The following is a 17,720-nucleotide window of genomic DNA, read 5'->3' as shown; positions in this document are numbered from 1 at the left end:
TCAGGGCTCTGCAGCCGTGTGTAAACCGGTCTTCGAACACCCGTAATCCGGAATTCATACAGACATCAGTGACAGAATGGGAAACTCTGCGCAACATGTGTGTGAGAGGAAACTTTCTCTTTTCAATGTCATAGAGCTATTAAGTTAACAAACACACATACATAAACACTGACAAACCTCTTCATTTACTTACCCGGCTCTTCCAACTCAGTTGCATCATGTGACTATCTTTTTCAACAATATCGAGAGAAAAAAGTTTTCATCAGAAATTAATCATAACACTTGATTAATATCAACATTTATAAATGCGCTTATTTTCCAACATAACATTCGATTAATGTGTGTGTTTGCGTTTTTCTTATAGCAAAACCACATCAGGCTATCTTCTCAGCCCACCGATGGGAATTGAACCGCTGATTTTAGCGTTGTAAATTCGGAGACATACCGCTGTACTAGCGGGGGACACATACGATTAATATCAACATTTATAAATACGCTTTCGTTCCACCATAACATACGATTAAAATCAACATTTATAAATACGCTTATGTTCCAACATAACATACGATTAATATCAACATTTATAAATAGGCTTATGTTCCAATAAAAAAATACTGTCGAACATTTATCAATATAATAAACACTGGATAAACTTTTATCCCAAATTTTTTTACTATTGGTCCTCCGACGGATCAGCGGTCAATTTACTGACTTACAATGTCAAAATCCAAAGCTCGATTCCTCGTGATTGGCAGGGTGCAACTAGCCTATTTTGCAGCTTTGCGAAAAAAAAAAAAAAACACAACCAATAACAAACAAACCACAACGTAAACTGCAATTTACCTTTAGGTACCTATGAGCTTTTACATTAAATGTGTATAGATGATTGTGCTTTCATATACGTGTCCTTTATCAGTTCTTTCCTAGCCTATCCAACAGCTCATAAAGCATGTATTAATATTTTTGCTGGTTCAGTAAGTGAGGCGGCTCTTATATAACATGCAACGTATTTGATATGATAGAACGCACTCAAGTGTCTTTATGAGTAGGGAAGAATATTGAAAAAAGAAAGTCGGAAGCTAAGAGACTTTGTGAAAAATCCTAATGACATAGCGTGATTGATGAACCTTTTTTTACGCCAGAGCGCTACAGACCTTATTAGTCTTCTAAAGTAATCGTTTGAATATGTTTAACAAACTGCGTTTTCCACTTACACGTCGGGAATTTTAAATTTTTGCATGAAGTCAGTTAGTATACATAAGATTTACACATTATAATTTACTCATAAATAAAACATTTTTTCTTAGGCTCATTTTAAAACTCATGCTTTTCATCAAACTTAATTTTAGAAAAATCATTTTCATATTGAATAAAAATGGGCTTTTGAAAAACGACTATTACTTGGCCACATTGAAGAAGATTGTTTTGAATTTCGCGCACAGCTACTCGAGGGCTATCTGCACAATTGAAGAAGAAAGCATAACAATTAACAAAATTGTTTGACATTTACTTCTTTAATATTACACAATAATAATGATATAATTGTTTTGAAGTTAAACACAAAGCTACTCGAGGGCTATCTGCACAATTGAAGAAGAAAGCATAACAATTAACAAAATTGTATGACATTTACTTCTTTAATATTACACAATAATAATGATATAATTGTTTTGAAGTTAAACACAAAGCTACGCAGTAGGCTATCTGTGCTCAGCCCACCACATTTATCGAAACCCGGATTGTAGAGTCATGAGTCCGCAGGCATAACGCTGTGCCACTTGGGGTTATACAGTTATTAGCTCAGCCATATTTATAAAATTGCTGTTTAACCTTTGTATAATTTTTCAACTGTAATATAACAAAGTTCACACTTTCTGGTCATATTTTTGGTGTTTGCATAACACTCCATTTATCTACAAAATAGGTTGATAATTTGATGTTTTCCGTTATTCCTAGAGCCTTATGAAGACGTTCATTAACTATATCATGGTTAATTCACATACAAATGCGCAGAAAACGAAATGCTCTCTCTAACTTTTAAAGGGGCCGCGATATCAAGTGCTTATTTAGCTGACCATAGCCCGTTCCTAGATGTGTTCACCATGAGTTACTTTCCAAATCAGGTCTTTAAGATGCACCAAACCATAAACCGTAACAAAATATAATTATTATAAATCGGAATACAACCAGTGACAAAATAAGTGCACATATAACTTTTATAAGATTCATAAGATACAAATTACTAACCAATTTTAGAAATTATTACATAATAGTTAAAACAAAATTCAAATCTATCAGCTGTCAGAATCGTGATAACATTATAGCAATAAAAAATCACAGACAAAATTAAGCACAACCAACAGTTAAAATAGATTAAAATGTCTTAGTAACAATTGCAAAAAACATTTTTATACAAATACGATGTAAAGATATCTTTAAAATTACAAAACACGGGTAACGATCTTTGTGATCGTATAACGAATTTCAATTATCCAAATTTCTAAATTTTGTGGTGTGTCAACTGATGCCAGCCCGGAACTACAGACATTCTTAAAACTACCGCATTTTTCATCACCTTTACTTATTCATTGTAATGGAGTTTCTGATGATGAACTGAAGAAATTTTATGTATGTTTTATTTCACATAAACTCTTCAATTATGTTTGTTTGTTTGTTTTTGAATTTCGCGCAAAGCTACACAAGAGCTATCGGCGCTAGCTGTCCCTAATTTAGCAGTTTAAGACTAGAGGGAAGGCAGCTAGTTATCACCATCTACTACCAACTGTTGGGGTACCCTTTTACGAACGAATAGTGGGATTAACCATAACATTATAACGCCCCCACGGCTTAAAGGGCGAGCATGTTTGGTGCGACGGGGATTTGAACCCACGATCCTCAGATTACGAGTCGAACGCCTTAACCCACCTGGCCATGCCGAGCCCTTCAGTTATGAATACATATTTCCTATGCCATTTTATTCCATATATTTAAATACTATAGTTTGAGTAATGACAAAACTATTGCTGTGAATAATTTGTTTTGTAGGCAATGGCCATGTCCCTCTTTCACCTTCAAGTTAAAAAATAATAGAGCTATCATAGGTATTATTTCTGCTGAATAAATCATCCCTAATCACAAAATTACTTTTTTCATTTATTTGACAGAAACCATGTGTCATAATATCTGTTTGTTGACAACCGACTTATTACTTCACAAATTCTTGTGGTAGTAACAAGTGGCAATAATATTGTTGTTGTTCTTTGATGAAAAAATCTAGGATCCTTGATAAACAAATCTGGGATTCGTGATATATCCATGTGTGAAGTTGTGGTTGAAATTAACATAATGGTAACAGTTGTTCATTAAATCCTTTTATGTTCAGTTGTCAATTGATACTTTCCTAGCTGTTTCTATTTATTGAATATTTCAGCTGATATATTTATATGTTTGAAATTTAGTTTGGGTTTGATATAGTTAAGATCTGAATTACCTTCCACACCTATGTATTTTTTGTGTTTTTATTATTTAGTTTTACAGTTTTGTCCAATACCTCTTTGCTCATTTACACCTCTTCTTGGTGTTACCAAGACGTCAGCAGATGTTCAACTGCACATAGCATCGGTTTATCTATGTATGATGAGTGGTTGTGTGGATGGTAGTGTATCCCACAGTCAAACCCAGTATTTGTAGTTGAAGCAATACTCCCATCACCTATTCGTAGTCTTTATTCACTTCTAAATTAAGCTTTCCCATCTAGCAGCATGCAAGTTCATACACATATGTTTGGATTGAATGAAATCACTCCACGTATTCTTTATTATGGACACTTAGAAACCTCTACACCCACTAATGGGCCAAACATGATATTTAAAGGAAGTGACAGTTCATGACTGAATGAACACAAATTTGGCAAACAGCCAGAAAATGCTCTTCTTTAGCTTAATAAGTTTTCATCTAGTATGGGAGATGGTCTTTCTTGTCAGCTGACTCTGGATTAAAACATTTATAAAGCCTATATTTGGTCATATGTATATCTCTTTCAATGGCTGGGACTAGTAACATAAAGTCTGTATCATTACTACTCTCAATAACTAGAACAGCTTGACAAACAACTATTGATGTCTACTCCATGGTTCATGTGTATTTCTTCAGGCACTTAACAACACACAATACACTCTACCAAAATCGAATTCACTATGGTGAGATTCTGACAATAGCATATGTTTTGTTTGACTTAATCGTAACCAACTGTAACTAAAACATTTTTATTACTTCTAGCTGTGTATACCAGTGGCTTTCCAATGTTGATGGCAAGTCAGAGGATTTATTATTGCAACTTTACGTTACATGGTCTTTACTATTACTGTATGGTAGAGATGCAACTAGTAAAAGCCAACTTTTTTAAGACAGTCCGTATTTCCACTGTTTGACGTAAATTTGACTAGTGAAAAGTGTATAAATGCAAACAACTCCTTAATGGTATCGTAGTTGCATTAAATAGATGTCAACACATGATTCACATGTGCAACGTATTAGCCCTTCTGTACTAGTTGAATTACAGCTAAGACACATACTACCATAGCTCTGATTCGAGTCTATGAGGAATTTGCAGTACAATCTTTGGTATGCAACCATCAGTGCATCAGTCTGGCATCACTTGAGTGAGTTGGTTCTTTATTAACCACAAAGATGCAAAAAAGCATAAACTAGTCATTTACATCCTTACAGTAAATAAACAGTTAATCCATTTGAATTAAACAGGATTCAAGCTTTTTAAACGATGTCCAGTTCTGCATAAAAAAATGTATCTTTGTGAGTTTAATGCAGTCCTTCGTTTTGATTTGATTTTACCTAACGCTTCAGTGTTAATATTCTCTTTAAATATATATATACATATATATCATTTTTAGGTTGCGAATTTCTGAAATCCTGTTCTAAAACAGCTAAAGATACTTGTTTTTCTTTATATTTTTATTGTGCATCAGAAATTCTTATTTTATACATATGTATATGTATATATACATACAATTAGCCATTATTTCTTTGATAATTACTAAAATATTTATTTTACTGACCGAAGCAACCAGCTCCCTACTGAAATCGTACAAACGTGACATAAATTTCAAATCACCTCACCTTTACCTTCTTTTATTTCCGGTATTGTTTCATAATATTTTGACAACATTGATTATTTTGAAGGTCAAGTTATACTTATAGTCGGTTTTCTATAACCAAAAAGGTTTTTTGTGTGATCATACTAGCTTCCAATTTATAAAGCATATTGCTAACTTCCTTACAGCAATATTTTATTATTTACTGTACAGCAGTATAGATAAAATTTACTCTTCTGACAATTATCAGCTTAAGTACAAATCCCATTTTATAGTTAGAACCGCTGAAAGTTCAGTGAATTAAGTTTGTTTATAATTTCGCACAAAGCTACATGAGGGCTATCTGCGCTAGCCATCCCTAATTTTGCAGGGTAAGGCTAGAGGGAGAGCAGCTAGTCATCACCACCCACCGCCAACTCTTGGGTTACTCTTTTACCAACTAACTGTGGGATTGACCGCACATTATAACGCCCCCACGGCTGAAAGAGCGAGCATGTGACGGGGATTCGAACCCGCGACCCTCAGATTACGAGTGTAATCTTAACCACCTGGCTATGCCGGGCCGTGTATGTGACAAAATAATGGAGAATTCAAAAGGTAGATTCACGGCTGAACAAATAGAAAATAAGCATCGAGCTACCCAAATAAAATGTTGAAATTTAATTGAAAGATAAAACAAACTTAAAAGCCAGAAAACATTTACTAAATTCAGGAGTTTTACAGTCCAGACATTTTAGGAAAATGACCGAAAGGAAAGTTTAATGTTTTTATCATTCGTGAAGTAAACTCATCAAGAATTATACAATGCTAAAATAAAAATTCTAAATTTTTTGAGTAAAATTGCTGAAATGACAACGTGGGAAAACTCATCCCTTTCACAACTGCAGTTATATTTAAAATGTACATCCGCATTAGACAGTATAAATAGCAATGGAATTACCACTGGAAGGCTAGTTACAAGGTTCCCAGCAAGATGATACGAGCCAAGAAAACTGCAAAGCTTTTCACTTGAAATCGGCTAAATCCAGTCTTTTATTGCTGTGACCATTTCTAGGTAGCTTCCACTCTTTAACGTTTTAATATATGTTCCAGGAATTCAACTTGTGTGTACCATTGTCCATGGCTTCAGCTTCTTTTCTGCTACACGTAACTTGGATCTAATTAGAAACTGATTTATGAATTATTTAAATACACAGTATATTTATACACGAAAATAACAATGTATAAATGAACATTTCTTTCAGTATACTAATGGATTTCCCTTTGCTAACTATTTACAGTTGGAGCACTGAATTCATAAACTACTATTTTTAAATAAAACTTGTCATTTTTGTACTTCTTGTTATGACCTAGATAGACTGCTGCAGAACTTTAGCATGCCTGTTTGGTAGGCTATTCTTGCAAATAACCCTGTAGGAAATTCATCCATAGGGTTCCCATATCTGAGCAATAATCTTCAATCACACCAATGCTCATTTAGATACAGCATAAAAGGTAAGCTTCAGTCTCACTATAAGTCAGGTTTCATAGGTATGATGAAAGCTTGTCCTTCTAGAAGCTTTAGGTGTTAGTACCTCCATATTCAGCAAAGTCGAGAAGAAGGATAGCAAACCCAGTAATTACCAGAAACTCTACTCTACCTTGCATTCACGTATGCCCAGTAATGTTATTGTTGTTGATCCTATCACTCCATAAGTCAAATCAGTTAAGCTCCAGCATTATTCAAATCAGTTGATCACACTGAAATTGAAACATATTAGTTTAAAATAAACCTAGTTGCAGCTGTTATTTCCTGCATCCCGGCTTCAGTTTTATTTGCTAACGTCATCTGAGTCTATAGTTTAGCTTTCTACCAAAAAAAATTAATGAATAAGACAAGTGTTGATCCTGGTATTCAAGCTCACCAAAAGTGAAGCAGTTCTCTTTTAGACGGCACAAGTACATCGGTTCTTGTGAAGTAAAATCTCTACTTCTATCATGCGCTCCATCTGCATCCTAGATCACATGATGTATTTAGGTTAGTCTGATTAATATGTTTCTTGTTTGGGAAACACGTCCTAACATTCTCAACTATTGTTACTGACTGTGAACCATTTTGAGTGAAATACTTTTCATTAATGTCTTCAGTGTAATTTTGTACTACTGCCGCTACCACAAGATTAGTTTTCTCAAACATATCACTGGAAGTTACCATTTCAACTGGCCTCTAACTCTTCCTATATCAATATGGATACATCTTGGAGATACATATAATCTTTTATTGGCTTTTTGGTCAGACTATTGACATGTTTATCAATTAACATCACCTCTTGTTCTGCCTCAGCCATTCTCATCTGGGCCTTTCCAAGAAAAGTAAGCAAATCATCAAAGTTCGCTATATTTTTTAATGACACACAATTATGAGCCTTGAATTTAGCTTGGTAGATGGCTCTGTTTTCTCTCTGATTGAAATAACGTGATTATTCCACCACTGGTGACAATCAGTTTTCAGTATCTCTTGGCGCCGTGAAGACTTAGAAAAAAAACAATGAAAAATTGATTTGGTGTTGTATAATATCTTACTTAAACTGCTACAAAAATATACTTAAGTTATCTTTAGCCATTCCACAAGAAACCTGTTGAACATATTTGCTTTATCTCTACCCTCTCATGCTGTGGTGCAGCGTAATTTCACACAATATAAGGATAGCATTTTCTTAGTATTTGCCTTTTATAACCTTTTTTTCTCATCTTTTCCATAATTATTTCAAATACTAAACCAGATCTTCTTCCAGTTGGTGAATCAGTATCTGCAGTCTTCTTAAATTATTAGTTCCGTCCATCCACTGCAGTACATTACTGTCATCTCACAATAAATGAGGTAAGTACGGAGAGCCACAACTTCCATTTTGATTCATTCAGCTAGCGACTAATAATACTCGATGCACCAATGCCAAATGCAGTGTTCCAACTATCACAGGCCTGTCTATCTAACCAAACAGGTTTTCCACACCTTATATAAACAGACTTAGCATTGCAAGACCATTTCCAAATTGGGCTTGACTGTACTAGGATTTCTTGACTTTACTAGCCTATTAGTGGTACGTCAGTGCCGTAGCCAAATCAGAAGTGACCTGATGAGATGTTTTAAAGTTTTCATTGGTTTAATACTGATTAGAAATATAAAGGTTATTTCAAGGAAAGTCTGTTTCAATATGAGAGACCACCCTAGTTACAGCAAGAGATTTCTCATCATTTCCCTCAGTTCTCCTGGCAATGACTAGTCTCCCTTAAGAATAACTCTCAGTTTGGATATTAGTAGAGGAACAGTTGCAGCACAAGTAAGAACAAGGCCGAGATAAAATATGTCTTAAAAATACAAAAAAAATTACTAAAACAACGAAAAATACGAACTCTAACTTCATAGCACCAAACATGTCATTGTAATTTACACTGTGGTATTCAGAGTATGTTTGGATGAATTATCTTCACTTTGACAAGAGGATTGCAGGATATAACTGACCAGTGTAAGTAGTGATTAAAGTAATACAAAATGTGTTGAACCTGAGAATAAGAACAATAGTGAAATAAAAGGTGAAAACAAGATACAATTTTATAAGAAATATGGCAATATATTTATCTATGGAAACCCCCACTAACTAGATGCTTACTGAATGGTGAACTGGATCATATCACGTATGATCAATGACTATATGGAACTATATTCAATCGATAGTAATTTTAATTGGAGAACTATTTACGTTATTATGCTTTCTCTTAAGGAAAAACTAAAAAATGAAACTAGAATACTTAGCTACATTTCTCACCAATTGGAGCATACTGAATACTGTGTGCAAAACTATAGATTAAACACACAGCCAAAGCAATAGTTCTTTATCCTTCACCAATCAGAATAAAACTATTGCTAGCTAATCTCTTTGTATTTCCAGGTGAATGTTTGACTAACAACATACGATGGTAAATTTCTGAATGCTAAGACTAAACAGATCAATAAGAGAACAAAGACAATTTGAATTTAGTGGGAACTTGAAAATTATCGCATTTATATGATACTGGATCAAAGGAAACAAGGTTTCAAATATGCCTTCATTTGGCTATTTTTAAAAATAAAAGTGTAAGTGGTAAGATTAATAGTTTAGAATATCACAATTTCAATTGCAGTATCAGTAACCCATGTGTGTGTGTATATATATATATATTTATATACACATATAAACTTATGTTTATATATATAATATTTGTAGTCAATAAAATTGTTAGACGAGTTTAGTTTTTGATCATACTGATACGTTTTTTTTTAGCAGCAGCATAACGGCTCATTGAATGGCTCTGAGTTTTTTGGTGTGTTTTATTAAATTAAAACTTTTACCTCATAGCTCTGTCATATTTTGACCAATATGAGTTCTGATTACAGGTTTGGATTCAGAAAATCAAACTCTTTCGATTGATGTATCAGACATCTACCAGATCTCATAGTTTAATTTACTTTAATGTTCTGCTTAAAGGATTTCGAATGCTGCGGCTATTGAAAATCCCCTCTTGTTATGTTAGCGAAGGATTCTATATATATATAATATAAACCCAATGATTAAGTGCTACTTTTACCTTCTTTCCTAAAACATTTGCCTATATCAACCTGACAGTTTTGTTAAGTTTTTGATGCACTTCTGTTTTAAAGGTTTTGGTTTTGTTGTTGTTTTTTTCGTCCAAAAGCTACTAAGAGTCGTATCGCCGTCTTATTAGAGAATATATCGATTAGTACGAAATTTGTTTTATTCTGTATTAGAACATTTCAATAAAAATATGTATTGAAAACGAATTTGTATTCATTATTTTACTTATTCTAGCTGAAGTATATCGTAATCGATTTCGTCTGTCCATAAAGCTAAGTTCGGCAGTATAATCTGAAAGATAATAGCTGAAATAAAAACACTTCGAATAGAACGAGACAAAGTAAATTATAACAAAACAAGTTACTAACTAGTTTTATTGCAGGCTTTGTTAGAAACTGTATGCTGAAAATCATTATGGCATCTTTGAGAACCGTGAGTTCTTTACAGCTGTGTTAAAAACTCGTGTTTGGAAGATAAATCGCATGTTTTTTTACAATTCTAGTACATGTATTTTAAACTGTAAATGACACTTTGTAAGAAATTCACAAAATTTATACTGTGCTTTGGAGTGTGAAATTACAAACACTAGATGTAAGCTACAATGGAGAATATTTGAGTTAAACCACGAGTGTCATCTCTAGACTTTTACTAGATGTGACCTTAAAACAAAGGATTGCACCATTTAGATTATTTCTCATTGATATTATATTACTTCGACTCTATGTTTGGTCAGTGGTCTGACGAGTAATTTCACCCTCTTCTCAATATACAAAAGCAGAAATTTAATAATGTTTAATTATCAAGTGTGTAATTCTTCAACACCGACGACGTTCACATGCACTCATGCAGGATAATGTAACTTAATGGTGAGTCTATAATTAATACTCATCACTGAATACATACATCAGTATACGTGTGTGTGTCCAGGGAGTGCATGGAACACTCGTTTTACTTAAAGATCAACATTGCATTCATGGCTCGCCTCACTTGACTGATCTTGTGAAATAGCATGAGATTTAAAAGCGTCTGTTTTATATCTGTATTTGTTTGTCTGACTATATTTTTGTAAACGTACGTGCGTGTATTTGTATTACTGAAAAAAAATCAATTTTACGGTTTTGGTATCGAAAAACCAGACGTTAAATACATTTTATGAGGAAAATTAAAACTAAAGAATGTCGGTGTGTACTTCTTACTTCATGAAAATGTGTGTGTAAAAAGAAGCTTTACGAATAAAGAAAACCCAGTTCTTTTTCATTTTAAGAACATAATTTTATATGTCGTATTTTGGAAGATCGAAGATTACGTACTGGGAACAATTACAGTTTATTTTTATACAATTTCTTTTTTTTCCAAAGTGTTGCTACCTTAACCTTTTCCTTCATGTTTTGGAAATGAATTTGAAGCATGACCATGCTGAGGGACGAACTATAAAAAAATGATTTTTTTCTTATTTTCCTTTGTAGTTTAGCGGTACTCGAGGGCTTGTAACGCTAAATTTCTTGGGTCCATATTTGTGGGGGGTATAACACAGGTAGCCAATATGTAATTTTGTGCTAATTACAAATAAACAAATTAGAAGAACGAAATTTCAGCGTGAAGCAATTCATTAAAAATTAAAACTTAATCTTCAAGTTACTTGAACTTTTCTTACATAAATTTAATGTAATTGTGATACTGCACAAATAATCCAAAAACATAATAAATCTAGGACTTTTATTATTAGCTCTAAACTCATAAATTTTCAAGTTATAGCGATCCCATACGTGACTATGTACTATATCCGTGTCCCTTTGCAAAATTCAGTTATATTTATTATACTGATTAACTTTTAACTTCAAAAAATGATTATTTTCAGAAATGTGTCAGTCATTTTGTAATTTGAAACAAAAAAGACACTTAAATTACAAATGAAATAGCACATTTGGTCGAATTTTAAAATTGTCCTCTGTGTATTCCCAAATGTGATTTATACTTTTATAAGAATAAGGTTGTCCAATGGTATTTCAATATTGAAAAGTTAATGTATAATTGTAGTGTTCGCTTTTGTTTCTTAATGTTTGTATTGTACATGTTTTTATAAAAAGATGTAAATAAATCATTTATCACGAGACACCTTTATCTGATGTTGTAACAGGTTTGGTTCCAAAATCGTCGATCGAAAGAAAGACGGATGAAACAACTCAGTACCCTCGGAGCTCGGCGCCACTTTTTCAGGAACCCTAGGCGGGCCATGCGGCCGATACGACCTGGAATGTCACCTGATGGACTTGACGACAGTCCAGAAATGGTAGTAGGGCCTAACTCTGGCTATGGATACTTCTCGGGTGAGTAAAATTATTCATTTTACATTGGGTTTACGATGGAGTTTGGGAGTACGTGGCACGCAGTGGTATTCTGTAAACAATGTTACAAAAGTATTATCAATATAACTAACACAGTTATTATTATAACTATTACAATTATTATTGTAACTATTACAAGTCCTGAAATAGAAGAGAATAAGAAAATAGCCAGACAAGGAAAACATGAATTTAGATTTTGCATTCATTATACATGTAAATAATTAATAGGATGACGTCTAAAAATTCATTTCTACATGAGTAGATTATTGTTTCATTGTGATAACAAAGGTAATTATGGGCCTGTTTATGTTTGTCCTTTGCTGGTCACTATGTCTCACAGTATGATAATCATCTTACGCTAAAACAAAACTTAAAGTTATTGAGTAACAAAAAGAGTGTTTAAACTTCGAAAACAGTCTTTATTTTACAAGTTAACTAAATTTTATAGTTTCCGTGTTCCTAAGAATGTTTCTTCAGGACACGTCTGGTCAGAAACCTTAGTCACAACTTATAGTATGTTACTATAACATATCAGTGATGTTTTAACAGGAGAAGACATGATTGTACTGTTCCGTACAGTTTCATACCGTACTAAGCTTGTTGAACTACTATAAAGAGTTCTTTTTAAAAGTATCTTAGAAAATTCAACGCGCAGTCACATGTATAAATATCTTTTGAGTTAATACGATCAACTTACATGTTGAACATGTATAACAATCATGGTTGCGTGGACATTCAAACGAAAAATAATGTTTCCTCGTATTAAGAATGTGACAGTGATAGGCTTAACTACTTAAACATTAAAAATATTGATGCTTGATAAATAATGTACTCCAACAATTATAAAAATTAACAACAGTAAATCTTCTGAATATATATATATATATATTGATGTTTAAACTTCATTTATTGTTGTATGTGTTAGCTGGAAATGAGAATTATAAACTATGGTAATAGTGCAAACTCAGTAAACCATTGTATATTCCACTAAGTTCTATACTTTCTTCAATGACGTGTTTCGGTGAAGAAAGCAGGACTACACCTCTGTACGTTCTGATTGTATATTAATTTTCAGCACCTGTCGAGATCTTTGTTGTCAGTGTGTTCAATGCACGAGATGCTGCGCCTGTACTTGTACGCGACGTATAGTCCTCAAACATTGCAATCATCCAAACTACACTTTATAGCACGACAGTTATAGATGCAACAAATGTATGCAAATATCTTTAGGCCTACACATCTCTCGGCTGGTGCACGCTGGTTCATTTTCAACGACTCTCCTGGGAACAAAGCCCACTGCAGGGGTTTTCCGGATGGGAGAACCGCGGGAAGCCATGCAAACACCCATGCAAGCGGTCTCACATCTCTGTGTAGGATAACGCCCAATGAACGCGTGTGTCTGCACGCGACAGTTCCCGCCGAGCAGATGGTGAGAGCGACGTCGGAGGGCTTGAGGGCTTCGCAGTCGTTCTCTCAGAGTGATCACGAAAAGTCGGCATGAAACGAACGTTTTTGTTATCGAAAATAAGGAATGGAAAAAGAACAAAAATGTTTATGAATTATTCTCAGGGAACTTGAATAATGCTAACGATTTTATAGAAAGGTTTTTGTAAACATTTAGTTCTCGAAATGTATTATTTAATCCTTTGTTGTTAAGTCCAAAGGCTACTTTCGCTGTATCCATCATAGGTATCGAAACAAGATTTTTAGCGTCTTAAATCCTCAGGCTTGTCGTTGAACCACCGGTGGGCAGTGTATTATATTATGCATATGTTTTCATTATAATTAATATGTATGTTACACTTACAACTTCGCCTAATTAACCATATTATTATCAAAGTTAGTTAAACATTCACTTAGGTCATGAACCATGTAAAATCTACTAAAACTGATTATAAATAAAGCCAAATTGCTGTTGTTGGATATAATTAATAGAATGTTAAACTATGAATGTGCAAATGGAGGGGTCAAAATATCTTATTATAATAATGATTGGTGAAGCCTACTCTAAACACTAATGTTTTGCCAATATTACAGACACGCTATGCAAAAACAATCTTTTAAGTGGCGAAGTATTTTAAGCCACGGCATTCCTTGCCCTTCACCCATACACTACTGAACTCAACATGTAATAAATTCAACAGCTGCACGTGTGTTTAATACCGGCTCTGGACGTTAATATGTTGGAAGCTAGTTGTTAATGTACACAAATAACAGCAAGATCCAATGAATACATTTCTACATCTGTTGCAACGTGTAAAAGTGTTACATTCGTATTTTTTTCATTTTAGGAGTTTTACCCTATTACCCAAGATTAGGAAGACAGTGACAGTTATGTGTTTCAACCAAATTATAATGTGTCATTCTGGTGTTTAGCAGCTAATGTGGCCACCCACATCTTAAAGCGGAGCGATATGATTTACTTTCGTGTTTTTAATAGTTTTTCCGTGCGGTTATTGAAGCACAATATTCAAAATGTTTTTATCAGCATCCTTGTTTATACACATTGGATAGTAAGTAAACGGAACGTCTTTCTAAAATTCACATCTGTGTTATTATAATATTAAGTTTGTTGTATATAGACTCATATATCGTGATTTTATTTAATAAAAACGTCATATATATCGAATGGTTATCATATTCAACGGTTTTTGGGTATTTATTATAAAATGTTTCAATGTTATTGCGAAAGAAAGAGACGTCTATGACTTTGTACCAGCAAACGTGGTGTTTCCAGGTCATCAAACTGCGCTTTCCCTGAGATTTCCTGAACAAGAAACTATATGGGGAGGGCCAACCACCATCAGAGCTTTCTGTATCGTTTCTGTTGGCTGTCGGATTAACCCGCTCATCTTCCCTCCCCCCATCGATTTCCGATACCTATGCTGGCAACACTAGGAGCCCCGCTTTCTCTCTCTCTCTCCCGCTGATGCCTGCCGCCTGACAGCAAATCGACCTGCCACAGAAAGGGTGGCCTCCAGGCAGGAAAGCGGGCCCCAGCCTATTTATAATAGAGACCAAATGAAAAAAAAAACTAAAATTGAAAATCTAAAGCTTCGTCTTCGAAACTAGTGCGAACTGCGTAGCGATGATTTCAGAACTAGAATTTCTTTCAAAAAACCCAAGTCGTTTCCAATAACGTTCTCGACAAATGCAAGAAAAATTGTATTGAAAAAAGAAAGAAAAGAATGACATAGCAGGTATTGAGAGTCAGCTTACTAACATAAGAGAAACTGTTATTATTTGAAAAGTTTAAGCCTATGTGAATAATTATAAGTACATTTATTTAAATATTGACAGATGGTTGATAGCTTCAGATCAAATTATATATATATCATATGTTTTCGACGACTCAGTATAAACCTGTACAAACTAGGACGTTCTCTTAAAACCATTTTTGTATTATGTTTAAGGTACTTATATATGTTAACTACACAAGTGTGTACATAATGCTTCTGTGAGGGGGCAGATAATTCTAATAAAACTAAAGAGGTTACAATATATTTCATTCCGTATCTACATTTAACATTACAAACGTCCGTTCTACAACCAGCCAACCGTTTCCTGTTTTCACAGCAACAGGACCGTGAAATAAAAGGTCGAATTAGTTGTAAGTTAGGAATATTGTTTTCCAGAATTCTATGTCTACGGAGTGCTTGCTTCGATGACTCGTAGGCAGAAATAGAACTAACATCTTTCCAGGTAGCCACACTCGTTTCTCATATCAACGCTGGTAGGATATATGATTTACCAGTTTTCTGATGATACATTAAATTTTATGAGAACTTTCAGTGCGTTATCGCTCCCAAACAAAGAAATCCCAATTCTAGATCTTGCGTAATTTAAGAAATGAAATTACTCCAAATAATTTTATCACTTATGTACATTTATATATATATATATATATATATATTACAAATTTAGATTAAATTCCTGTAGGTATGATTTAAAATGTCTTTTTATTGCTCAAACTTTTATTTTGTTATCAAAATGTCAGTTTATTTTGACTTGGGTGCTAAAAAGATCACGCGTGAACGCGGAACTCAAATTTGGCACGATCTCTGCATGATGGCGCGTGGACTGTCGGAAATAGCGACTATTGAGTCACTAGGAGAGCAGTTTTCTCCCCTTGTTAGTTGTAATGAAGTATGTATCAGCCATTATTAGGGCAATTTACTCTATGGACTTGGTACTTACTATACATAAAAGCTCTCATGCTGTCAGCCCGCGGGGCTGTACTACTGAGAGGTTAACTTACTAAAGTGGACATTTGAACTAATTTTGTTTTTCATCAAGAAAAAGTTACTCTTTTTTATGTATTTAATACTATTATTTAGCCGTTGAACTTAAAAACCAATTAATCATATTTTTTTTGTTTTTCCATTTTGACGTAAAATCTGTTTTAAATGTTTCATATAAAACAGAATTAAAAAAGACTGGGATTGTATATTCTGAAGCCACACAAATGTAATTGGTTATTTAATTTCTTGTGAATCTGTGATGTAACGTTAATATCTTAAAGTGATGAAATAAAACTTTTGATGTCACGAATTTTTAAACAAGAAACTTTTTTCTGACTTCCTTCTCAATATTATTACAAATTACATTATTGTAATTAATAACATTTCAGGTTCTGTTACTGAATTGTTTGTTTTATAAAACTAGTGTTTTTTCTGCTCACATTTACGAAAACTTTTAACTGTGATGGAATAACCTTCAAAAGACTGTTGATGTAATCGATGGCATGATTGATTTATTTTCCTTTCTGTATACCATAAAATAATGATTCGTTTTTGTTAAAACCTTCAAAATCAGTCAGCTTATGGAAGCTAATATACTTTTGTTTTGTTGTTGTTGGCTTTTGGCATTTATAGTGTTATTGTACAGTGAGTCGTCCCTATTGCACTTACGCTGATGTTTAATCTTGATTTGACCCATAACTTTTATCTATGTGTGTGAGGAGCTTCTTTCTTTGATGAAAAATTGAGTGGGAAGGTTCTATTGAAAGCTGGAACTGCACAGTAGCCAAAATATCACGTGTTGCTGCAACTGATTCATATAATTTTCTGTGTTAATTCAACACCAAGTTCTTTAAGTAGAATCTTATGGTTGACACGGTGTTATTTCAGCTAGAAAATAACGGGGTTTTCATCGGATTAAAGTGTGGGGATGTCCGTGTGGCACGTGTATGTTTCCATAGCAATGGCCGTTTTGAAGGTAATAAACTAACCGGATACAGCCTGAGATAAATATCAGGTTACAATATTTTTCGTACCTCCCCTTGTGCTTGGAAAAATAAGAAAATGATAGAGTATAGAAGAAAATAACGATAGATTGGCAGGTAGAAGGTAATAACCAATCCTGGGCGGCTCTCGCTAACCCCTGACCTCATGACACCGAAGTATAATATAGTAGTTACAGGCCTTAAGCATTTCCTTTGAACCAGCTTCTGGACTTGTTTATACATATGAACCGAGGAAGCTAGTTAACCCTATCAACTTTCTGGTATCTGCCTTGAACCACCTGCTTATCAATTAGCCATGGAACATGCGCAGATAATATTCAGTCGTGTATAACATTACGATACATTATATCGTACGTTCCGGACTAGTTCATTTGTTTAACAGCAACATGACTGACCCCTACAGATA

At 33.9% G+C, this 17,720-nt stretch overlaps 1 protein-coding gene across 2 annotated transcripts in view; it reads left to right on the top strand.

Moving 5' to 3' along the window:
- LOC143237991 (LIM/homeobox protein Lhx1-like) overlaps positions 1-17,720 on the top strand; it is a 125,283-nt gene that overhangs the window by 86,884 nt on the left and 20,679 nt on the right. For both annotated transcript variants that reach the window (XM_076477840.1, XM_076477839.1), the window contains exon 4: positions 11,862-12,051. In XM_076477840.1, the coding sequence (XP_076333955.1) occupies positions 11,862-12,051 (190 nt within the window). The remainder of the gene's footprint in view (positions 1-11,861; positions 12,052-17,720) is intronic.

This window comes from Tachypleus tridentatus, chromosome 13 (assembly GCF_004210375.1).
Source record: "Tachypleus tridentatus isolate NWPU-2018 chromosome 13, ASM421037v1, whole genome shotgun sequence".
In the NCBI taxonomy this organism is placed as follows: domain Eukaryota; kingdom Metazoa; phylum Arthropoda; class Merostomata; order Xiphosura; family Limulidae; genus Tachypleus; species Tachypleus tridentatus.
This window is presented reverse-complemented; position numbering and strand designations above follow the sequence as displayed.